Below are 21,548 nucleotides of genomic sequence, written 5' to 3'. Positions count from 1 at the left end.
TCAATACCATCTCACATTTGCTGCTGTTGTTTTAAGTGATGCAATATTTCTTTACAAATAATGTCCACACAAATTGCAAGCGCTCCCTGCTCTCCTAAGGGCTACGACAGAGGGATAAGAACAGTTTACCCAGGGGCTTTAGGACTGTTTACAGACAGAGGGGGTGGATGACACTGGGGAATCTGCTGAACAGAGGAATTTGATCATGGATCTGCAAGTAGAAGCAGAAAGGGAGAAAATACATGGAAGTTATGGCAGGCAGCCTTTGTGTCCCCACGGCCCCAAACAGCACCATCCTGCGAGGCAAGGGCACTATAAATGGACCATGCCTGATCTATACGATTGAGGAGAGTAGTGAAGTGTTGCTCATCAGCGGGGGGCGATTACTAAAAGTTTTCACTGCTGTGGTGGCAGGGCTCCTGCCGCGTGGGCAGCCTCCGGGCATGCTACCGAGTGGTTTCACTCAAAAGGAATATTGTGTCCTAAGAGCAGGGAATCCATGATTTCGAGATGCCGGCACCGGGCGTGAAACCCCTCACAGCAGGAATGGCAGCGGGCACCGTAGGTGCGGCCGCAAGGTTGACTCGTTCGGGTTAGCAAGACCTGGGCTAATGGTGGTCCGTGCCACGCAGCGGGCCACGCCGGAGCGTGAGGGCCACTGCCGGCGGACACAGAGCGCGTACTGCCTGGCTTTCGGTTCCTTCCAAGCATCCTAAGCGTGGGGATGCAGCAAGCACCCGGCTGGTGGGATGCTCATCTGGAGTGGGTGCCCTTGCACCTGCAGGAGCCAGAACACGGCTCTGGGCTCCTTTGGGGAGGGAACCTTCCTCCCTTCACCAGAGGAGTGGAAGATGGTATCAGCCCAGCTCTCCTCCCCTTCCTTTTACGCAATTCAGCATGCAGGGGAGTGACTGGATTTTTTTTTTTTTTTTTTTTTCCCCTCCTCTCTCAGGAATTGGTTTTCACTTCCTGCACTCTCAGTGCCTTTGTCTCCGTCGGGACGCAGCTGAAGGCACACACCTGAGGGGTGAAGGCACCGGGTTGGGGGGGGAATAAGGGGGACAGCCTGTTCCCAGCATCGGTTTCACCAGCGACCACCCAGGTGGGGGGCCGAGAGCGCACGCCTGGGGATGAGTTGCAGGGTGGGGGGACACATTGGCCACCCCGGGGGGAGCAGGGACCTGGAGCGCAGCCTCTGCGGGTCCCCGCTCGCTCCAGGGTGCCACGCACCTGGAGGCCATCCCTCTTAGCTTCATCTATCTTCTCCCTTCCTTTAGGAAAGGATTAAGGTCTCAAGGCGGTGAAGATTGGGGCGCCAAGATGGCCAGAGAGAGTCCGGGTCCATGGCTTGCGCTCTGGGTCTGTTTGGTGCTGGCAGCGGACTTCGGTGAAGGACAGGAGGAAAAACCCTTCGGTGAAACGTGCCTGGAAGACTTTACGGCAGGGGTGCCAGATTTGGTGCTGGATACAGACGCCTCCGTCCAGAACGGAGCCACTTTCTTGTCGTCCCCCATGGTCCGTCGGAGCAGGGACTGCGTGAGAGCCTGCTGTAAGGACCCCGCTTGCAACCTGGCTCTCGTGGAGCAGGTCCCGGGCACAGAAGAAGACCACATCCAGGGCTGCTTTCTCCTCGACTGCCTCTACGAGCAGGCTTTCGTCTGCAGGTTTGCCAGGAAGATCGGCTTTCTCAACTTCTTGAGGAAGGACGTGTACGATTCCTACCTGGCAATGCAGGATCACAGATCTAATGGTAAGGCGCCCGTAATGGATGCGTGCAAACCGGGACTGGGAGAGCACTAACGGCCACTGGTGCCAGCTCCTCCAGCAGTCATACGTGCAGCTGTGCTGCCAAATGGTTGGGATAAAGCGGTGTTAAAGATCTATATGGGTTTCTATATGTGCCTCTGCCTCAAAGGTTTTCCCTAACTTTGATAAACTCACTTAAGATCTGTGCCTCAGTTTACCTATTAGTAAATGGAGACGGAATCTTTCTTTAACTTATTTGAAGGGGGTGGAGTGAGAGTTTACCGAACGCAGGCTGAGTTTTTGATACTTTACAATACAGAGAAAAAGGTATTGTTTTTCTTCTCCCTCCCCCCAGGCCTTTGAGGTTGGAAAGTGAAATCCTCTAAAAATCTACACATCACCGCATTTTAAAGGGCTGCATTAATCTCTTAATTGCTCAGGGGCTGGAGGCAGGACGCAATCCACTTACCTTTCATTTTGCCACAGCCTGAATCTTGTGAGCAGCAGCCCGGACGGTGAGGTGTCTGTCTCGGTATCGCTCTGCTTGTTGGGGCTGGTCCTTGCTGCTGGGGCAGGGAGAGGGAGCAGCTGGGGGAGGCTGATCAGAAAACTCCCCCTTTGGAGGTGGGCCTCTCTTCCCCAATCCCTGGTTCCCTGCTCTGAAAGATTGCACCTGGACCCAGAAAACCAGGTGGAAAACAAACTAATCTGGAGCTGGCTCCTTGCCACGCGCTCTGCTACCTGCAAAGAAGTGCAGTGTGTTCAGAAACGCTGAAAACACGGCGATTCCTGCTTTTACCTCCTTCTTCTGTGTTTTGGAGGAAGCCTAGCGAGGCTGGGTTATCTCTAGCCTGGCCGGACCTTTGGCAACCGTAACCGGTTTATTATATGTTGGTGCCTGGGCAGGGCTGTTAGGGGATATCTGTACGGGTAATCCTCCTCACACCCCCTACCTGTGGCGGGGAAGGAAAGGATCTGTGAAGATGACAAGGGGAGCATCCAGGTGGGCACATGGGCTTGGGCTCGATGGCATGAGCTGAATAGGTCTTATATCTTCTGCTGGGATGTGCCAGCCTGTGAGCCTTGTAGGTGCTGGAGGTGTGAAACGGCACCAAACCCCACACTGACTGCTTTTGTCCATCCTAAATAGCAGTACCGGCGTTTCGGAGCAGGGCAGGGCTCCTCTGGAGCAGCCCTTGGGTGTCGCTGGTTTGAACAGCGATGTGGCAGAAGTGGTCCTCCTGTCCTCTGTCCCTCCCAGTTGCTTCCCACTGCATTTTAGGCCCTTCTGGTAAATCTCGATCTCACTGTTGCAGTAGTTGTCCTGCGTCTCCATTCTAGGCTCAAAATCCTTTCCACGGGAACTGCAGTTAGCGAGGAACCGAAGCCCACACCTCCAGGACTGGAGGTGGCATACTGGCAGCTATCTGAACTCCTCCACGCTTTGTTGTGGGAGGAAAAGGGAATGCATCATCTCCAGCACATCCTCATTTCACAAGATTAGATTAAAATGCAGTGTACTGTTGAGCAATTCAGTCCCTTCACCTCTGTGGACCAGAGACTGCAACCCCCTCGTCCCTGGGCTGGTCCCAGGGCCTGGCATCGCGTGTGTGCGGGTCTCTGGAAAGTGTCCCTGGGTCACTGAGCTCTCTGTGCCACCAGCAGTGCTGTGTGTGCCCATCCATGGCACCTAGCTGGAGCATCCCAGCCGCAGGTGCTGCTTTGCAAACCATCCCTAAATGCTACTTTCACAGATGCTGCCATGGAGCAGGAAGACCCAGGAGGAGGGCTTATTGGTAAGAAGTGGAAAACATGCCAGAAATGCTGTTAGGGATGCCCTGCCTGCCGAAGCGGGCATGCCCCTCCTCGCTCACGTGGGGTTTGCACCACGACACCGCTGCGGGTGTAGGAAGGGCTCGGTCCCTTCTACACCCTGTGTTTGCACTCTCGGAGGGTGCAGGGTGCTGGGCAGGTCTCCGGCTAGAGTGACAGACTCTGGGAAGCTCGCTACTTCGTGTTTGGATCAGGCTGAGACGTTCATGTTGTGCTTCGATGGGAAGCACGTTTACCTGGAATTTTGAGGCTTTGTCTTTGACTGATGCCAAACGCTTTCTGCATCACCTTGAATGACATCAGAGGGCTGGCAGGAAAAGAGATGCAGGACTCTTACTGTTTATGAATCCAGAGCTGAAAAGGAGTTATTTTACCGGAGAAATGGCAAATAATAACAAGGGCTAAATCAGACCATATGAGCTGGGCCCTCTTCCCCACAGCAGCTGTTGAGACGCTTAAGAATGCTTTTGGCTCGGATCCAGACAAAAAAATCCAAACCAAAACCCAAAGCTCCTCCAGCTGTGGTGCTGGAATCGGGTCCACGCGAGGAGGAATGGGACTATCTGGGCTGGAAGGTGGGTGCCTGGCAGCCACCGAGGGGGAGAGGGGAAGGGCACGAGGGTGCAGGTACAGGAGGCGAAATGAAGGAGCCTCTGGGCACCGAGCGTGTCCACCTGGCAGCATAAGGAAGCTCTACGACATTTTTTGCTTCCAGACTTTTGAGGATGCCTGAAGAGGCCAGGTGAAACGAGTGTTAAGGAAGCTGTTTTCAGCATTCAGTCAGGTTTTCCTCCCAAATGTTTGTGGGCAAAAAAATCTTGGCCCAGGTTTCGGACTGGAGACAAAACTGTCTAGTCTTCCTGCTGTTGTGCTGTATCGCTGTTAAAATGTGAAGCTCTGCGGCTGCTCTGGAGCCCAGATTATTGTCAGCCCCCTGAGACTGCCTCTAAAGGTCTGCAGGAAGCTTATATGCTGCTTTATCATCCATCCCGTTCCTTTATGTGTTGCCGTCAGGTGTCGTAGGAGCCTTTAGGGTTTGCCCACGTGGCAATCCTCAGACATTCTCTGCAATAATGAGGGTTAAAAGCATGTTTTCTCTAGTGAATAGTGAAATATATATGTAGTGCTCCCAGTGGGTGACATTAAACAAAAAAGCCACACGTTGCAAGACCCACACTACTACCAGAGGGAGCAGACCTCTTGAATTAAGAGGTTTATATATGTTTAGGAAGAGACTAGGTAACACTTGAAAGAGGGAGCACAGCTGGGGCTGCTAAATGGGAAAATTTAATCTTGGAGTGTTTCTGGAGCCTGATGGAAGTAGCTGAAAGCTGGGAGAGTATTACGGGGGAAGCACTGTGTCTGCTTGCCCTGTTCCTGCTCTTGCTTGAGCATCCACAGCGAGGCTGTTGGCAAACTGAACACGGGACAGACGCACCCTTGCTCTAACCCGCTGCGGCCACTCTTACGGTGTCGTGACTTCAGAAAAACCTGGGGGCGCAGGCAACAGTGAAAACAGCTGAAATCTAGCTTCTGCACATTATTGGAGTATATTTTCAGTATTTTGGAGAACAAGATCTTCCGAGTCCTTTATAAGTTCGTGATGACAGCTTGGCTCCGTCTCTGGCCTGCTCCAGCTAACGTACAGCCCGAAGTCTCTGATGTTACTGTTAAAAGGCACTATCCTCTTAAATGATTCCCAGCCTGAACTTTGGTGCGAGTTTTCTGCCTGGCTCATGCGGGAGGGGCAGGCTCACCATGCACTTTATTGGTAATAATGGAGCCCAGTGTTTAAGTAACTACCCTGAGCTTATTCTGGTCTAGGCAAACCAGTTCTGGGTGTGAATCTGGAAAATAACCTCCCTGAACCTTTGTCCGTTTCTTGAACTGAATCTTTTGTGGTGGTTGTGAAATGCTCGGTGACACACTCTTCCTGCTGAATGAATGCTTGTGAGTGGGAGACGGGGAGCGCTGGGGAACCCGCAGGGTTCAGGATGGGTCTTCTCCTGCCTCACCGTGGAGAGAGATTTGCAGGTTAAAAACTTCGGTAATGCATTCAAAAAGGAGAGCTCCTCAAGTTCGAAGCTCATCCATCTTCAAACGTTTTGTTCCATTCTGCGGGCACAGCGCAACTAAAACGAGCGGTGCTGGGATCTCGTCCGGGGCTGAGACGGGTCTGGTCAGTGGTGTCCCCTTGGCTGGTGTTGCTCAGCCCTGAGCCAGCTGCTCGTCCTCCAGCACCCAGCTCAGGCCAGGAGAGGGGGAAATTGCAGGTTCAGTACCTGCATCACAGATTCAGAGGCTAATGTATACTGGCAGGGCCCTTGGAGACCAGCCAGTCCAGCTCCCCGCTCAGAGCAGGCGATGAACAGCTTCCACTCAGCGTGAAACTACCGTTTGTGATACAGAATTTACTGAAGTGCTGCATGTTGTGGCTACCTCATGTCGTGGCTCTGGAGCTATCTAAGGAGACTGGAGTAAAAAACCCAATCTTTACTAAAATGGCATGAGGATGCACGGGAGACTCTTTCCCTCTGCCCGCTAAAGCAAACCGGACTGGTTTCCCACACCCTGAGGAAGGATGGAAGGAGCCTGGGGCAGCAGCAGATTGCATTAATCTGAAAATATAATCCTTTCAGTTGTGCTGTATTGTTTGAGAGAGGTTAAGTTGACCTGCTGTGTGCACCTCCTACAAACCACTGTGGAAACCTCTAGAAATTAATGCTGAGAGCTGCTTGGCTCTGCATAAGTTTTCCAAAAACTATACAGCTTGATCGTGACTGCATTTGCTGCCCAGCCAGGATGAATCCCTCCAGAAAGAACCTGTATTTCTCTTTCTCCGGGCAATGTGTTGCATTGCCTTGTTCCCTTCTCTCTCTCCCTCCTCAGGCAAATTAACACTGTGGCATCAGCACTTTCCTTCCTTACCTTTGCCTGTTACTACGGAGAATTTTCTAGTGTCGATGGGCGAGATTTGAATGAACTCTCCCTGAAAGCTGTGCATTTTTGAATGAATTCCCCGAAGCAAGGTTAGAGCAAAGCTTTGGCGTTCGTGGGGAGAACCAGGCTGCTGCCCGCCCCTGCCCACCCGCTTTCGCAGCAGGCAGGCTCAGCTGGCTTCTGACGCTTGAAATCTCTGAGGTTGCGTGTCTCATGGACGCTGGAATTTGGGTGGCCTCATTTCTGCTCCTGTCTCTGCTACCAGCCTGCCCAGTGGCTTTTGTCCCCAGCGAGGTCCTTCCCTTTGCAGCGCCTCAGCGTCCCCGGCGTACGCCACACTTGTCCCCTTTGTAATTAATCTGCTCCTGCCAACGCAGACAACGGCGGGCAGTAAGAGCCCCTCGGTGACCAGGAGAAAGCTTTCCAGCTCTTTCCAGTGGCAACCTCAAATCATTCTGAGGTATTTTCAAGCAGTGCTTTATAGTCTCAAGCAGTTAGGGTGTATCTGCATGAGCGCTGGAATGGAGGAAATCTGGTTTTCTGTGAATTTGTGTCCCGAGGGCAAACTCCGAAAGAGAAATCCCCCCAAGCTGGAGCTTTGCAAGTGCTTTCTGCTGTGGGATTTGACTGGTGCCCGCATGTTTGGAGAGCAAGGTCCCTAGTGGGGTCTCTTCCCCCACTTAGATGCTTACTTTTGCAGCCCTTGTAGGAATTTAATATCTTTTAGATTGGTGGTCCCCCATCAAATTTGGTTCAAGTTTACTCATTGTTAGAGGAGTAACCAGACAAACCACTGACTGCATAAGCCTTAAAACTAGACGAAATTTTTTAAAAAGCAAAAAACAGGGACTGAGGCATGAATACACTGTGAGTCATATAAATTTGTTTTTAAGTGTTTTGGATTTACTCTATCAGGCTTTTCTTCAGGATCGTAAAGAAAAGATATTTCACCTTCGGACATATTTTATAAATGGAAGTGGAAGTTGTCCCTTAATGATGTGACTCCAGGAGTATGTGTTCCACAGTGGAGAGCACGACTCAGAACAGCATCATAAAGCTTTAATCTCCCTGTTAATTACAGAGTTTTACAGCGGAAACTTTCCAGAGTCAAAAGAGCATTATAGCAAAGGTAACTTTCATTTTTCAAACAGACTTTCAGAGCAAAACAAACTGAATGGAGAATCTTCCTTCTATGAGCAGTTTGTTGATACTCACTCTGCCTCAGTCAGCACTTGGTTATGAACCTCAGGTGGAGAAAAGCCACATTCCCACTGAAGGCTTCACATACTCAGTGTAGCAGAAATACTCCGCAGTCACTGAGCTTTCAGACATCCTAAGGAGAAAAGGGAGAGACTTGAAAATGAAGTCCTTCATTTCTAGTGGGAGTTCCTCCCTGGCAGTCGCTGCAGAGAGGCAAACATTCTGACTATTTTTTCTGGAGGTGAGGAGGGCCGGGGAATTGGCTAATCAGAGATGGGATCTGGAGAAGTCGCTGACCCATTGATCAGAACTGAACTTTTACTTCATTGTGCAATCCACAACCCAAAGTAACTAAATTGACCTGTGGAGAAATGTTTGGCCCGCAATTTATTTTTTTTTTAACTAAATTGACCTGTGGAGAAATGTTTGGCCCGCAATTTTTTTTTTTTTTTTTTTTATGTGCACATGCTTAAAAATATCAAGGAAAAATATGATTTGGAGTTCTGAGTTAATGATCAGCCTCTGTGTTGCTGAAGAACTGGTCCTTCCCTTGTGCAATGGCACCCATCTCCTGGGCTCACCCTGGCAGGAGGGTGGCAGGGAGCAGGCTGCATTTCTCCCTGGCAGGCTCACGGCATTTGCCTGGCAGGAATGCCAGGAACGTGCCCCCTTTCCAGAGCTTGTTGTGCTGCGTACAAGGTGCTTGTGGGGCTGTTTTCCCCTGTTCAGTTTGGAAGGTGTTGCCAGCTGGAGTCATGGCTTTCACCAATGAACGTTCTCATGGCAAGACCACTTGAAAATAAAGCAAATCTCCATTTAGTCGTTCTGCTGGCCCTGCTCAAAACCAAGAGATGCCAGGCTCTCCCGGCCCTGCTTGGTGTCTTTCAGCAGTCTTTGGGCCTGACTGAGACAGGAGGCATCACGCTGGCTTGCAGCCCTGAGGACGAGTGGCAGGGACGTGTGCCTCACCCAAGGGCGAGAGGACACCAGGGTGGGCATCCCCGCTTGTGTCGCCTTCCCGGCCTCTTTCAGTCCAGCTGGGTCTCCTCTGCCTAATTTTGGTGGTTGGATCAAGCTCAACAATACGAGCTCGATCCCGGATTGTTCCCACCCGATACTTACGTGAAAAAACGGAATAAAGAACGCGCAGACCGGTGCGAGATACGTAACCAGAAGCCCCGCAGCTGCACAAGTTGCAGCGGCTGACCTCTTCCCATACAATAAAACTGCAGCCCCATCAGCCTGGGGTTGAGGGGGGGTACGCTGCAGGGCTGGGGAGCAGGCTGCAGGGGCAACCTCAGAGGGCTCGTACGCACATACCCTCCCCAATTCTGCAGCCAGAACAGGCTGAGCGCAATCCTCAAATGTGTGAAGAAGGGAAGGTTTGTTTCCCCGGTGACTTTCTGGTGGCAGCAGCGTTTTTAAAACCAGGATAGAATGAATATGTCTTCATTTGGTAAAAGATACTAGAAAACAGAAGATTCTGCGTGGATTTGTGGTAACTGATCTGGAATATGTGTTGGAAAGCCCTCTATCCTACTGAATTTAGTGATGAAAGAACTAAAAAGTAGGTTGTTTTGCATGTCAGGCTTGTTTGTATACATGACTCATATTAAAGGTCCCTTCAGCAGGCTCTAGCAAGAGTCAGCAGCTGGGACCTGAATCCAGAAACACTCAAACAGGAAATTAGGAGCAAGTCTACAACAGTGAAGATAATTAGCTGGTGGAGTAGTTTTCTAAGGGGTTTGGGCACTGATCCTCTTCTTCGGTCACGGTTGATGTAACAGTGTAATGGTGGAGTGATTTATATCTAGTTTATAAATGACAATCGACGCCTTTACAAAAAACTCAGGCTGAACTTGAACATTGAGTTTTGGACCTGATACAGGTGCTACCAGGTGGAGTTTTATGGGCTGAGCTATGCAAAAAGCCTGCGAGCAGAGACGTTCAGGCCGAAATGAGTTATGAGTCAGGCTCAATAGTGTCATTGTGTAGGCTGCTCTTGCTGGCACGGGCAGAGATCAGTTTTCATCTCTTACACTTACGGTCTGGAAAAGTGTTTCAAGTATTGTGGAGGCTGCTGGTAAGCTAATCCATGGAATGGCATAAAAATAACGATCTCACGAATGGCACTTGTGTGCCTTTTTTAAGGCGTGCATGTCAGAGAGTGGGGCGGAAGATGAGGTGGAGGAGGGATATTTCCCATCCAAATCCCGCATTGCATAGCTCTGGTTAAGTATGCTAACACGGTGCTTAGAGATGGTGGTAGGAGTGATAAGAGTCAGTTCCACATTCTTCCACACCCACATCAGGTCATCTCCCTAAGCAAAGGGTGGAGATCGCTCTGTGCTGTTTTGGGAGGATGTGGTCCGACGGTGAGAAGCACGATGGCTGTAGCCACAGGGACACCCTCTTACGGTGGTTCCTGTGGGCAGAAGTGACCAGGGAGCCAACTGGCTCAAAGGCACTGCCAGAGCGGGTTGTGGAGTTACTAATTTAGGCAGGAGGGCAGTAATAACGGTATTGGTTGCCTGTTGCTTGCTCAGGCTGCAAGAAGCACAGCCATATAAAAGTGTTTTCCTTTCAGTGGTTGAAGTCTGTATTGATTTAGCCTGGAAGCATCGCCCTCCCTTGCCTTCCTGTAACGGAGACAAGGACTGGACCCTTCAGCCTCTTACCCGAGCCTTGTTCTGCATTTCTTCTGCAGATGACCATCCTCCAATAGCCCGCACTGGCATGGACATGAGGGTGCAGCCGGGGGAACCGGTGATGCTGAGAGGCACAGAGAGCACGGATGACCGAGGGATAGTCAGCTATGAATGGAAACAGGTCTTCGGCGACCCCTCCGTGGAGATGAAGGTAGGGAGCTGCAGGAAGGAACCAGCTTGCTCAGTGTCACCTGTGGGCTGCACTAGGTTGGGCTCTCACAGCCACTGACTTAGAGGTCCCCTTTTCCTTCCCTCCTCAAGTCCACCCACGAGCCTGTTCCCGAAAGTCATGGTTGCCCCCACCCTCTCGCACACTACTGGCACGTGGCATTTCTTGGCCTCATCAGGGCTCGGGCTCCCTGCACCGGGATGCCATCTCAAACCTTCCTGAGCAACACCTGATCCGCCTCGGTGGGAGCACCTGAGAAGGCAGCTTGGAAGTGGAGGCCCAATATTGTTAGCAAACAAAGGGAAAAAGTTTGTGTCCATACTATCACAGCTTTCTATTCTGACAAAAGGATTCACTCTCTTTTAGAAACCTCTTGACATGCAAAGAAATAGGCACTCGTTTCCATCTCTAAAACTAAATATACTTATCATATTCAAAATGAAGGAGTATATATTTCTTAAATACACCTAGCTTATTCCCTATGTACTAAGTAAATGATTCGTAATAGGTTTTATTTTTAAAAAAGTAAAATAAAAACTACTGGTATTTCAGTCCTCTCCCAAGATTTTTATTTTCCCTCAGGCCTTCATAATGCCCCAAAATATGAAGTATCTAATTACGCTTGTGGTACTCTTTCTCTCTGCTACTCCAGCTGGGTACCAGCCCAAGAATTTGGGGGGATTGTATAGCACTGAGACATTTTTCATGCCAGACATCTGCTTGGGGGTTTCCAGCCAAGATCTTTTCTTCCTGATGCAAGAACATGGGCCTTGCATGGCTTCGCTTATTCCCTCATTAGAAGTACCTTCTTCTGCATAAGCCTTTCCCTTCCATTCTCAGAAGCACGAAGAAGATCAGGTAGAAATCTCCAACCTACAGGCGGGAACTTACATCTTCCAGCTTACTGTGACAGACACTGCACAACAGCAAGACTTCACCAACATCACCATCATGGTGCTGAATTCTGAGCAGACTGAAGGTGAGCCTGAGCCCACGGATGTCTAGCTGGAGTCCCCAGGCCTGGGTGCTGCTCTGGCATCACTGGTGCTCTTCTCAGAGGGGTAGATGGGAAAAGAGCACAACCAAGAGACCGGATTTATATGTCAACTTTTCCCAGTAAAAGCCTGCACCTGACCAGTGGTGGAAGGTCTCTGCATTCATAGTGGTCTATTTTAGGGGGTTTGCATCCTCTTGCAGAAGAGGTGGCCTGCAATAACCCCATCCTTTCTGCGTGTCATTGCCCTGTGCTGGGTGATGCCAGAGCGGCTGAAGCCCAGGATGCAGCTGAGGGTGTAACAGGAGAACCCGAAAGGTCTTGCTGACTCCATGATTTTGCTGTGAAGGCCCTAATTCCCTTAAGCCGCAGGGTAGGTGGAGCCATCTGCATGACATTCAAAGTGTTCCTGGCTTTATTTATGTGTTTTACTTTAATGGCCTTATTTAATGATGAAAATGTTCAGCACTACAAGTGCATTAGGAGCAAGGACAAATGGTTGACTAGTAGCTAAGCAGGGAATTTCTCCTCCTACCACAGGTACCATAAAAATACAAGAACAGCCGTGTCAGCTGACACTAATAGTCTGTCCAAAATCCAGTATACTGCATCCAACAGTGTCCAGAGGTTGATACTTTGGAAAGTGTACAAGAACATGACATGCTATCAGTAAATTCCTACTATGCTTGGCTAGTCCCCAGGGAATTTGCAGCTGGGAGATTTTTTTAAGCAGAAGATTGTTTCTTTGTGTTTAATAACCATGGATGAATCCCTTTTTGACGTCATGTAATCTCTGCAGGGCCGCAACATCCTGAAGCAAGGAGTTTCACAGCTTAACTATGTGCTGCGTGGAGAAGCAGCTCCTTTTGCTTTATGGATGTGGCACCTTCTAATTTGATTTTGTGACCCTGTTTTTCATATAAGAAAATATATACCATGATTCCCTACTCACCTTCTCCATGCCACTCAAGATTTTATGAATCTTTCAGACTAGTGTCCACACTGTTGACAAACTTCCCTTTGGAAGATATTCTCCTTTGTCTATATGAAGGCAAAGCAAGCTAACCAGAACCTTTTATGTTAACTTTGTTGATAGAGCATTGTTTGAGTCCTAAGAAGGTTGGTTGGTGTCGGGGGTCTTTTCCACGTTGGTTTTACAACCCGACCCTTCAGCAGTGCGAGGAGTTCATTTTTGGTGGCTGCAAGCCCAACAAGAATAACTACTTACGGGAAGAGGAGTGTAAACTCGCCTGCAAGAATGTTAGAGGTGAGTCTACCTCAAAAATCTGCCCCGTCTTTCTCACAGGGTTGGGACGACCCTGTGGGCAGGTACTGCAGCTTTTCGGCTGGCAGCTAGTTGGAGCCCGGAGAGCTGAGGAGACCAGGCTAGTTATAGATGAAGAGTCCTAGTCGTACACTACCAACATACCTGACCCAGCCCCTGGAGCCCTGCTGCCCCGGTCAGCGTCCCTGGTGTGTCTCCGGCTGCAGAAACCCTCACCAAACCTTCGTGTCACATCTGAAACCTAAATTCAGAGGGTAGCATTGTGCTGTGGGGGAGCCAGAAGTGCTTCACTGCCAAAATGAAATTAATCTTCTCCCTTGGCACCCTCGTAGCCAAGGCTGAGAATGACTTAGTGCTGCCTCAGATAAACGGGCTGAGCCTCTGCCAGGCCCTTTGCAGAGCACAGCTTAAGGAGGAGGCAAAAGCCTTGGAAAAGAAAGACTATTTGGGAACGGTCCAGCTCGTGGCGTGAAGGTCCCCTGTGCTTCTCCAGGCTTGACTCACGTGGGTGCCTCACTGCTCGTCTGGGGTCTCTGGGTGGTGGACACCTGTATTTCCCCTCCCTAACTCCTACAGGGCTTGCTTCCAGAAAATATGCACTTCTTAGGTGATCTATGAAGGCAATATAAAGCCGATCTTGAGCTGACAAAATGATGTGGTGGTAATTTTATTTTATTTTCCCCCTTGTCTCTTCAGGTTCTGTTGGTGGGCGACAGCAGCCAGGTGAGCCTCCTGTACCGCTGTGTAATCCTGCTGTGAGCTCAGGCTCGGTGTCTCACGTCCACTCCTGTGGCTTTTGCTTAGCACTCAGTCAGCGGGGAAAGCGGGGCACTGGAGACTAATTTCTTTACTAAGCCTTTCACTTTCATATCGTAGGATAATTCAGGTTGGGAATTACCCCTGGAGGTCATCTGGTCCAACCCACTACTCAAAGCAGGGCCAGCTTTGAGTCACATCGGGTTGCTCAGGACTGCATCCAGTCCAGCTTTGGGTATCTCTGATGAAGGAGATTTTACACTTTCTCTGGACAACCTGTGCCAGTGTTTGATGACCCTCATCATAATTTTCTTCCCTTTATATCGAATCACTTTCCCTTGTTACAACTTGTGTCTGTTGCTGCTCGTTCTATTACTGTGCACCTCCAAAATGAGTCTGTCTCTGTCTTTTCCATAACCCATGTCAGGTCTTGTGCTCCAGCCCCTTGCTGAGTCTCTGCTGGATTCACTCCAGTCTGCCAATGTCTTTTGTGCACTGGGGAGCTCAGAACTGGGCACAGTACTCAACACTTGGGTCCACCTCTGGAGCAGACGGGAATAACCACTCTTCTCCATTGGCTCTCGCAGCTGGGTGTGCAGGTTTCAGTTTGTCTTTCCTAATTTAATCCCCCCTGCTTGGGCAATGTCTCCATATTCCTCCTGAGTAGCTCATTCTTGCTTCCACCTTCTGTGTACTTCTTTTTTGAGAGGAAGCATGGCTGTTCCCAGAGCAATGTTTCATTTATAAATAAGAAATTTTTTTTTTTTTTTTTTGAGTCCAGAGTGGTACTGAAGGGAGACCTTAACTTACCTGCCTTGTTGCTTGTTTGCCAGCCCTATCGGCAGCTTTTAAGTCCTTCATAAAGCATCTGTGTGGCAGGGAGAAAGAATGAATTTTAATGAGCTGTCTGAACTGTTTCTGACGCAGTGTGCAATGGGAACTGTCAGTCCCCCTTCTTCAGGTGCAAGGATGGCTGCTGCATTGATGCCTATCTGGAGTGTGATGAAACTCTTGACTGTGCTGATGGATCGGATGAGATGTATTGTGAACAATGTAAGTACTTCAAATTCTGGCCTAGACAACTTAGTATCTGCCCAGGGATGAGTGCAATGTAAGTCACAGGTGTTGACGCAATGCTTTTTGATGCCTTCTGTTCTTATCTCCTGACCCTGCATTACCTCTTTCCGCAGTATGACATTTGCAGGTTTTGCCATCTCCCCTATCTCTGCTGACTGCAAGAGGTGATCTTCTTTCTGGGATGTTTTGTGCCTCTTAAATACTCTTCGACTCTCTTCTCTGCACCTGTCTGTAAGACCTCAGAGCCTGTTCTCCCCTCCCCTTCCAATATTTTTCTCACTGAATGACCTTACCTGCTCTCCTGGAGTTGGGAGATGGGAAATGAAACCATTTCTCCCAGTCTGTCCAGTGTCACAGTCCCCTTAACATCCTCACGTTATGCTAATGTAAATGCACAGTGATGAGCAGCCCAAGTCCATAATCCCTCCTCTCTCCCTCCCTCCGTCTCTCCTTCCCTCTTCTGACAGAATTCCCATAATCTCTTTCCTATATGTGGGTGTTTTGTTGACTTTTTAGGTTGCAAGCATACGATTCATCTCTCTTGCCCTCTCTCATATCCTACAGTAGTGCTCTTTCACACTTCTTAAAACCTAGAGTGATAGCAGTTTCCCCAGACTTCTTGATGAAAAAAACCCCCCAACCAACCAAGAAGCCTTTGTTTTCCTTAGTTTTGTCTCTGTATTTGTGGAACAGAGATTGGGAATAGTTTCCCTTTAGTACATTTTATTTTTCCCATGTTCCTCTCATAGCTTTGAGATATTTAAGAACTTCAAATTATATCTCCCTTTCCCTGGCTTGTGGTAGCAAAGGAATGTGCAGGAAAGCCCTGTCTGCCCATGTCTGCGTGGACAGAGGCATTCTTTTGTATTCAACTGGTGAGAGATGTTTTAACATGAAACGTTTCTCTCGCAGATGCTCGTGAGTTCAATAGATTGCAGAAAATCAATGTCACACGTAAGCAAGGTATGTACCATCAGCACTTAGGCTGACATCTACCAGCTTTTGGTTTTTTCTTCAGTCTGTTGTTTCATGGTAGAACTGCTTCTCTGTATAATTCCAAAAATGGGTGTAGCATCTGGGTAGTCCCTGTACTAAAAATGAGCAAGGGCCTGTTCTCAGGCCTTGAGGACAGCTGTTTATAGCAGGCTTTCACTTCCCTGCCTAAACTTTTTCCACCCAAGCAGGTTTCATGCATATTGCCTGTTGGGCACAGTACCTGGCCTGTACAAAACCCTGCAGCACTTTTTTGGAAATAGCGGTGTGGGGGACACAACAATGGCATAATACGAACACAATCATATAACTGTGCTTGATCCCATACCGTTGCTCTGTTTGTACTAACGTAGACGGTGGCACTGCCACTGGGCTAAAAGCGTATATCCCAAGTCAGCTTAAATGCAGCTTGCTTGTAGAGGAGACCCAAGCCAAACTGTGGTTTCCGTGTGTCCGGGCTCTTCATGTTCCCTTCTGCCTCCTGAGGAGGACAGGTCGTTTCTGCAGGGGACTGAATCCAAGGTCTAGCACGACTGCACGCTCTGATGCTCCTTTTTCCTCCTTGCTAGTAGGGTTTATGGGCAATGCCAATTTGAGCAGTTGGCAACTGGGCAGTGGGGACCCGAGAGCCACTGCTCTGGCCATGGATTCCCTCTGCCATGGTGCTTGTGCTCTCCTGTTGTGAGCAGAAAATGTTGCTGCTCTGGGAACACACTGCTTGGGCTAAAGCACCTCTCCCTTGCTTTGCCAGGTCACTGTGTGGACTTGCCTGACACTGGGCAGTGCACCGAGAGCATCCCCCGCTGGTACTATAACCCATTCTCTGAGAAATGTGACCGCTTCACCTATGGGGGCTGTGGTGGCAACGACAACAACTTTGAAGAAGAGGAAGACTGCATGAAATCATGTTCAGGCATCACAAGTAAGCAGACATAGTGAGGGCTGGCGTTTTACTGATCAAACTATGAAACTAACTCCAGATTAAATTATGTGGTCCGAAAGAGGCAGTGACTTGGGAGCTTTCCGTCAAAGCAGCTCTGCCGTCAAACCCTGGCCATGCCTCACAGCATTCTTCAATGTGGCCAACGGCTTACAGGGAACCGTGTGTATCTACAGCATCTTTCTGCAATGCAGCATGCCATTTCTCACAGCTGGAAAACATTTTGGGTGCTGATATTGAAAAAGGGACAGAGGAGGGTGACAAAACTAACCAGAGATATGGTAGGGCCTCTCTAAGGAGAATCTAACTTTCTAGCTTGGCTCCAGTTCTCCCCAAGTGGGAGGGGAGAAATTAAGAAAATCCTCAATGACACATATTAGGCAGAAGTTTTAAACAAACAAGAGGGAAAGGTTTACACTCTAGAGCTTTGTATGTGTTGCTGTGGAGGCCAACAGCTGAAACCGGAGGAATTCTGCCAAACTGTACGTGTTAGGAGGCAAACTGTTGCTGCTTTTCTGAAGTGCCACCCCCAGCTACAATGTGCCTCCCAGCCTGCCCTGAGAGTTCAGTACCACGGCTCTCAAGGGGGATGCTGTATGCATTCAGTCACTTCAGAGCACTGGAAATATGCTCCTCAGAAACCTGTCTTATCCCTTGTTCCTAGCCTTCTTTGTTAAACTTTTTCCCCTCTCTCTGCTCCCATTTCAGAAGCAGATGCCATTGGCCGGAGATGGGAATCATTTGAGTCCCAAACTGCTATCTTAAGTGAGTAACAGTTTTTCCTGCAGATCTTGCTTGTTGCTTTTACCCTGTCCTGTAAAAGATGTTGTCTTTTCTTGCAAATAATAGCCTTCTCTCCCACCCCCCTTTTGAAGCTGAGGGAGCAATGTGTGGTTTGTGGGATGCTAGCCGTGGCAAGAGATGCTTCTATGCACTGTGCCTCGGTGGTCCCATTTGTCCTTTGTCTGTGACTCAGTAGCTCATATCAGAGGCTCCTGATTTTCCTTCCATTAACTTGCATGAATGCTCCACTATTCAGCATCAAAAAATGGCACGTAAAATTCTTCCTAAGGGCCAAGTTCACATAAGTGCCACTAACTTCTGCACGAAAGAAGGCTAAAGTGGGTATGTGAATAATGTTGGGTGCTAGACTGTGGGGAAATCTGAAGACCCTATCCACCCTCTCTACAACCGTAAAGAATACCAAAGCTATCGAATTGGAAGTTCTTAAAAGAATATCACACTAAGGTTGGTGTCCTTTCACCACAGAGCTGTAAGGCCTCTTTCTTCAGCAGAGAACTGAAATTATACTCTTCTGTTCTTCAACCCTAGAGAGTGATTTAATCTTCAAATTCACACCAGCTCTCAAATGCGTCACGTTTGACCATCTCCACTGTTGATGGCAGGAGATCGGTTGGCTGTAGAAGACCAAGTGCTCGCAGCACTGCTCCGAGTTCTTTCCCAACAAACTCAGCCTGTCCACCATAGCTCACTCCGACAACATTACCCCAGCCAGGAGGTGCTTTCTGCGACCACCCCTTGGTGGCCTTCCCGTTGACATGTGCAGCAAGGCCAGCGCTGCAGAAGGGCTTGATATTCATAGGAGCATCAAATGGCCAAGCCTGCCAAAGTCACCGAATAGCCTTTAGAGGGCGTGGTGCATCTGGGAAATGATGGGAACTCTAATTTGGGAGAGACCGGCTGGCTATACCCTGGCCATACCCTTATGCCTTCCTTCTTCTTTGCCAGTTGTGCAGTGACCACCCTGCTGTCAGGCCAGCTATCGCCCATCTCTTCTCTTTGCCAGCACAGCTTCTGCAGCGGCTTTTGCGCTCGCTTCTTCCTCTCCGCTCCTGCTGCATCCGAGCTCGTGGAGCAGCCCTCCTAACCTGTTCACGTATCCCCCGCAGGTGCCTTTGAGGTGGTGATTGCCGTGCTCCTCGGGATCTGCATCATGGTGGTCCTGGCAATCATCGGCTACTTCTTCCTGAAGAACAGGAAGAAGAGCCGCCGTCGTCAGCCGACCACCGCTACCAACTCAACCCTCTCCACCACAGAGGACACTGAGCATCTCTTTTACAGCAGTGCCACCAAACCAGTCTGACCTACGGGCTCTCTCTCTCCAGCCCAGCACTGGGGCACTCCCAGAAACTTCTGGAGTTCTGTTTTTAGACACAGGCCTGTGCCTGAAGCACACTTTCTCTTTGAAGACATTTGTAGCATGAGGCCAAGATCTAGCCATGACTTGGCAGTACTAGTGTTTGTGATTGTCTTGGCTAAATGGCTGCTCTGGAAAGTGAAGATCTGGGAGCAGTTTGCTGCTCTCTGATGTCTATCCTTTCCTAACCTCAAACAATCCAGTGAAAACTCTGAATGACATCTTTCTTCCTGCTCAGACCTGAAGCACAGCTCCACTCAACTTACTGAAGGACCCTGGGACTGGATCTGTGTAGCATTCATGTGGTGAATGGTGCTAGTTCACCAGAGCCAGAAATTTTTTGTTTGGAGTGCCACTTTCTTCCACCCGACCTCATATTTTCCTCCCTTCCCCCCAGTCCTCTGCAAGGTGGCTCTACAGGCCAGCAGTCCTCCTGGTCGTGGTGAGCCTCTTGAGGGCTGTTGATTCACGTAACCGTCTGGCCTGTTCTGAGAGCTCTGGAACACTCCAGTGGTTCCTGTTTCTGAGATGGAAGGAAACAGAAATACTTGCTTTAATCACTAGGGTTTGCTTTTTGACATAAAAGCACACCTAGATTTTTTTCTGCCTGGCTGCCATGTTGCGGTCTCCTGTGTACAGTATGTATCCGCCACTTTCTCTCTGTAAGTTGCCCGGGTTGCTTTTCCAGTGTTCAGTCTGACCCCAAACACCTTGACAAAATATCTATTTATTCTCACGTGAAACGAAAGGAAATGTCCCTACTCTTCCTGCTGATGGTGAGGGCAGGGTGGAAGGACCCAGCTCCCTCGCAGCTGGACCTTTGCTGCAGCTTTGATTTTCCTGCGCTCTCCTCCGAGCACGCAGCCTGACCCGAGCCCCTGGCATCCCTCAGAGCACAGGGGCGGGCTGGGTACCGCCGGCTGATGTCCCCAGGCTTCCTCACTCCTGCTGGCCCAAGCCCTCCGGGTGCAAGATGAGCCCAGCCCCGGGAGGTCCGGAGCTCATCCCTGGCCCCATGGCAGCATGTGATATCCCCACCTCGGTGAGATCCCGTGTGTTCCCCTGTAAGCTATTTGCAGTGGGGTGCTCCCCGGTTGTGTACCGCTGCATCTCTGTTGTCCAGGCTTGTACCTGTGGGAGCTGAGGACTTCTGCTGGGGGCAGAAGCTGCTATTTCTGAAGTGCCCGGTATGCCTTGTCGGCTGTGGGGTTGGCACCGGTCCCTCAGCTCCTAGTGCCCGCTGCTTTTGGAAAACTCCTGCTGTGACGAGAGAGGAAAAGGGTGCGTGTTTGTGTGTGTGTGTCTGTGTGTGCGCGTGTGTGCGTAAGAAGCATAAATCTGTGAACAGATTTTAGTCCAAATGCTTGGACCCTTTCAGGGCTGAGGGCAGGGTGGCTCTGGAAGGCTCTGGTGAAGCCATGCCCGGCTCAGGGCACGGCTCAGGTCTTCTCAAGCGCGGATCCAGGAGAGCTACCTCGTTGGGCCGATGCCCGGGCTGGAAGGGAAGAAACCACTGCCCGTAGCCTGCTGGCAATCTGACTGCATGCTTCTCCCCATCACAGGCATCTGCCTCAGTGTCCCTGGGGCTGGTCAGATTCCTCCATGGCTTTTCATGACCTGTCTCATATCATTTCTTCCATCTCTTTGTTTTTCCCACAGCCTATCATGGCCTATGCAATAAACCTAACATCTTGATTTTTTTTTTTTTTTTTTTTTTTTGTGTGTGTGCGCTCACTCTGATAATAAAAAGGAATTGTTTGTCTTACCTGACTTGGGAGTGGTGTCTGACCCGCAGAGGGGGCAGGTATGGTTCCCATGCCTGCTATCTCGCACCCTTTCATCTGCCCAGACTGCGGTAGCTCAGGGGGGAGCGCTCGCTCGGGTGTTGCTGCAGCAGCAGCAGCAGCGGTCCCATGGCTTGGGGAGGGCTGGGAGCCGGGCATGCAACGTGTGTGGATACCTGGAGAGGCAACTACTGTGTGAGGTGTGCTGGGAGTGAGATCGTTACCCACTAAGTCACCCAAGAGAGCAAGGCAGGGTGTAACCTGAAACTGGGTTCCAGCTGGTCAGACTGGTTTGGGGTTTGGGTCTGAAACCAGAAGCAGACACTATCCTTCAAAGAGGAGTTGCTCTAGCTGTGTCTCCAGGCTGGTGATCGCTCAGGCACTGCAATGTAAAGTTAGCTAAATGTAAATTTAGCTAATTGGCAATGGATATGTATGGGAACCAGGCGAACCTGCCCCTGCGTCACTGACCCGGCAGCGCTGGCCTCCAAACGCTGCTCCACAGCGGGGAGGGTTTCTCCCCTGCGCTCTGCTCTGGGCTCTGGGGTTTGCTCTGTCACTACCACCTCTCTCTTCCCCCACTCTACACCAGCTCTCCCATCCTGCCGTTTCCAGCTACTTATGTCTACGTTATCCCCTGTGTCCCCTGCAGAGCTGCCCCAGGAGCCGCTCTCTGCTGAGCCGTGCTCTGCTCGGCTGATGGGGTCACCAGTCCCGGCACGGCACGGGTAACCCCAGGCCTGAGAGCGCTGTTTGAAACCAAAGCTGCTTCTCTTGATAGACTCCAAAGAGAGAAGTCTACGCATACTACAGTCTCTTTCACTTAAAGCACATCTTTCTGTCTCCTGGTGTTAGCCATGGCCCTGGTGCTGTCTGCAGGTCCAGCCTGAGCCTTCCCCTTTGCTTTGCAGCTTGCAAAGCACTTTCTCCTCCTCCCCAAAAAGCTGGAGGGGAGTAAGGGGGGG

General features: G+C 50.1%; 1 protein-coding gene across 1 annotated transcript; it reads left to right on the top strand.

The window, feature by feature from the left end:
* The first annotated feature begins 998 nt into the window (after positions 1 to 998).
* SPINT1 (serine peptidase inhibitor, Kunitz type 1) lies at positions 999 to 20,564 on the top strand. Its single transcript, XM_049825987.1, has 11 exons — positions 999 to 1,102; positions 1,278 to 1,750; positions 10,427 to 10,578; positions 11,437 to 11,575; positions 12,687 to 12,857; positions 13,572 to 13,598; positions 14,559 to 14,684; positions 15,621 to 15,671; positions 16,453 to 16,623; positions 17,350 to 17,406; positions 18,552 to 20,564. Exons 2-11 carry the CDS (start codon positions 1,321 to 1,323, stop codon positions 18,743 to 18,745), a joined length of 1,518 nt encoding a protein of 505 aa, XP_049681944.1. The 5' UTR covers positions 999 to 1,102; positions 1,278 to 1,320; the 3' UTR covers positions 18,746 to 20,564.
* Positions 20,565 to 21,548: the final 984 nt, after the last annotated feature.

This window comes from Accipiter gentilis, chromosome 22 (genome assembly GCF_929443795.1).
Source record: "Accipiter gentilis chromosome 22, bAccGen1.1, whole genome shotgun sequence".
NCBI classification, from domain to species: domain Eukaryota; kingdom Metazoa; phylum Chordata; class Aves; order Accipitriformes; family Accipitridae; genus Astur; species Astur gentilis.
This window is presented reverse-complemented; position numbering and strand designations above follow the sequence as displayed.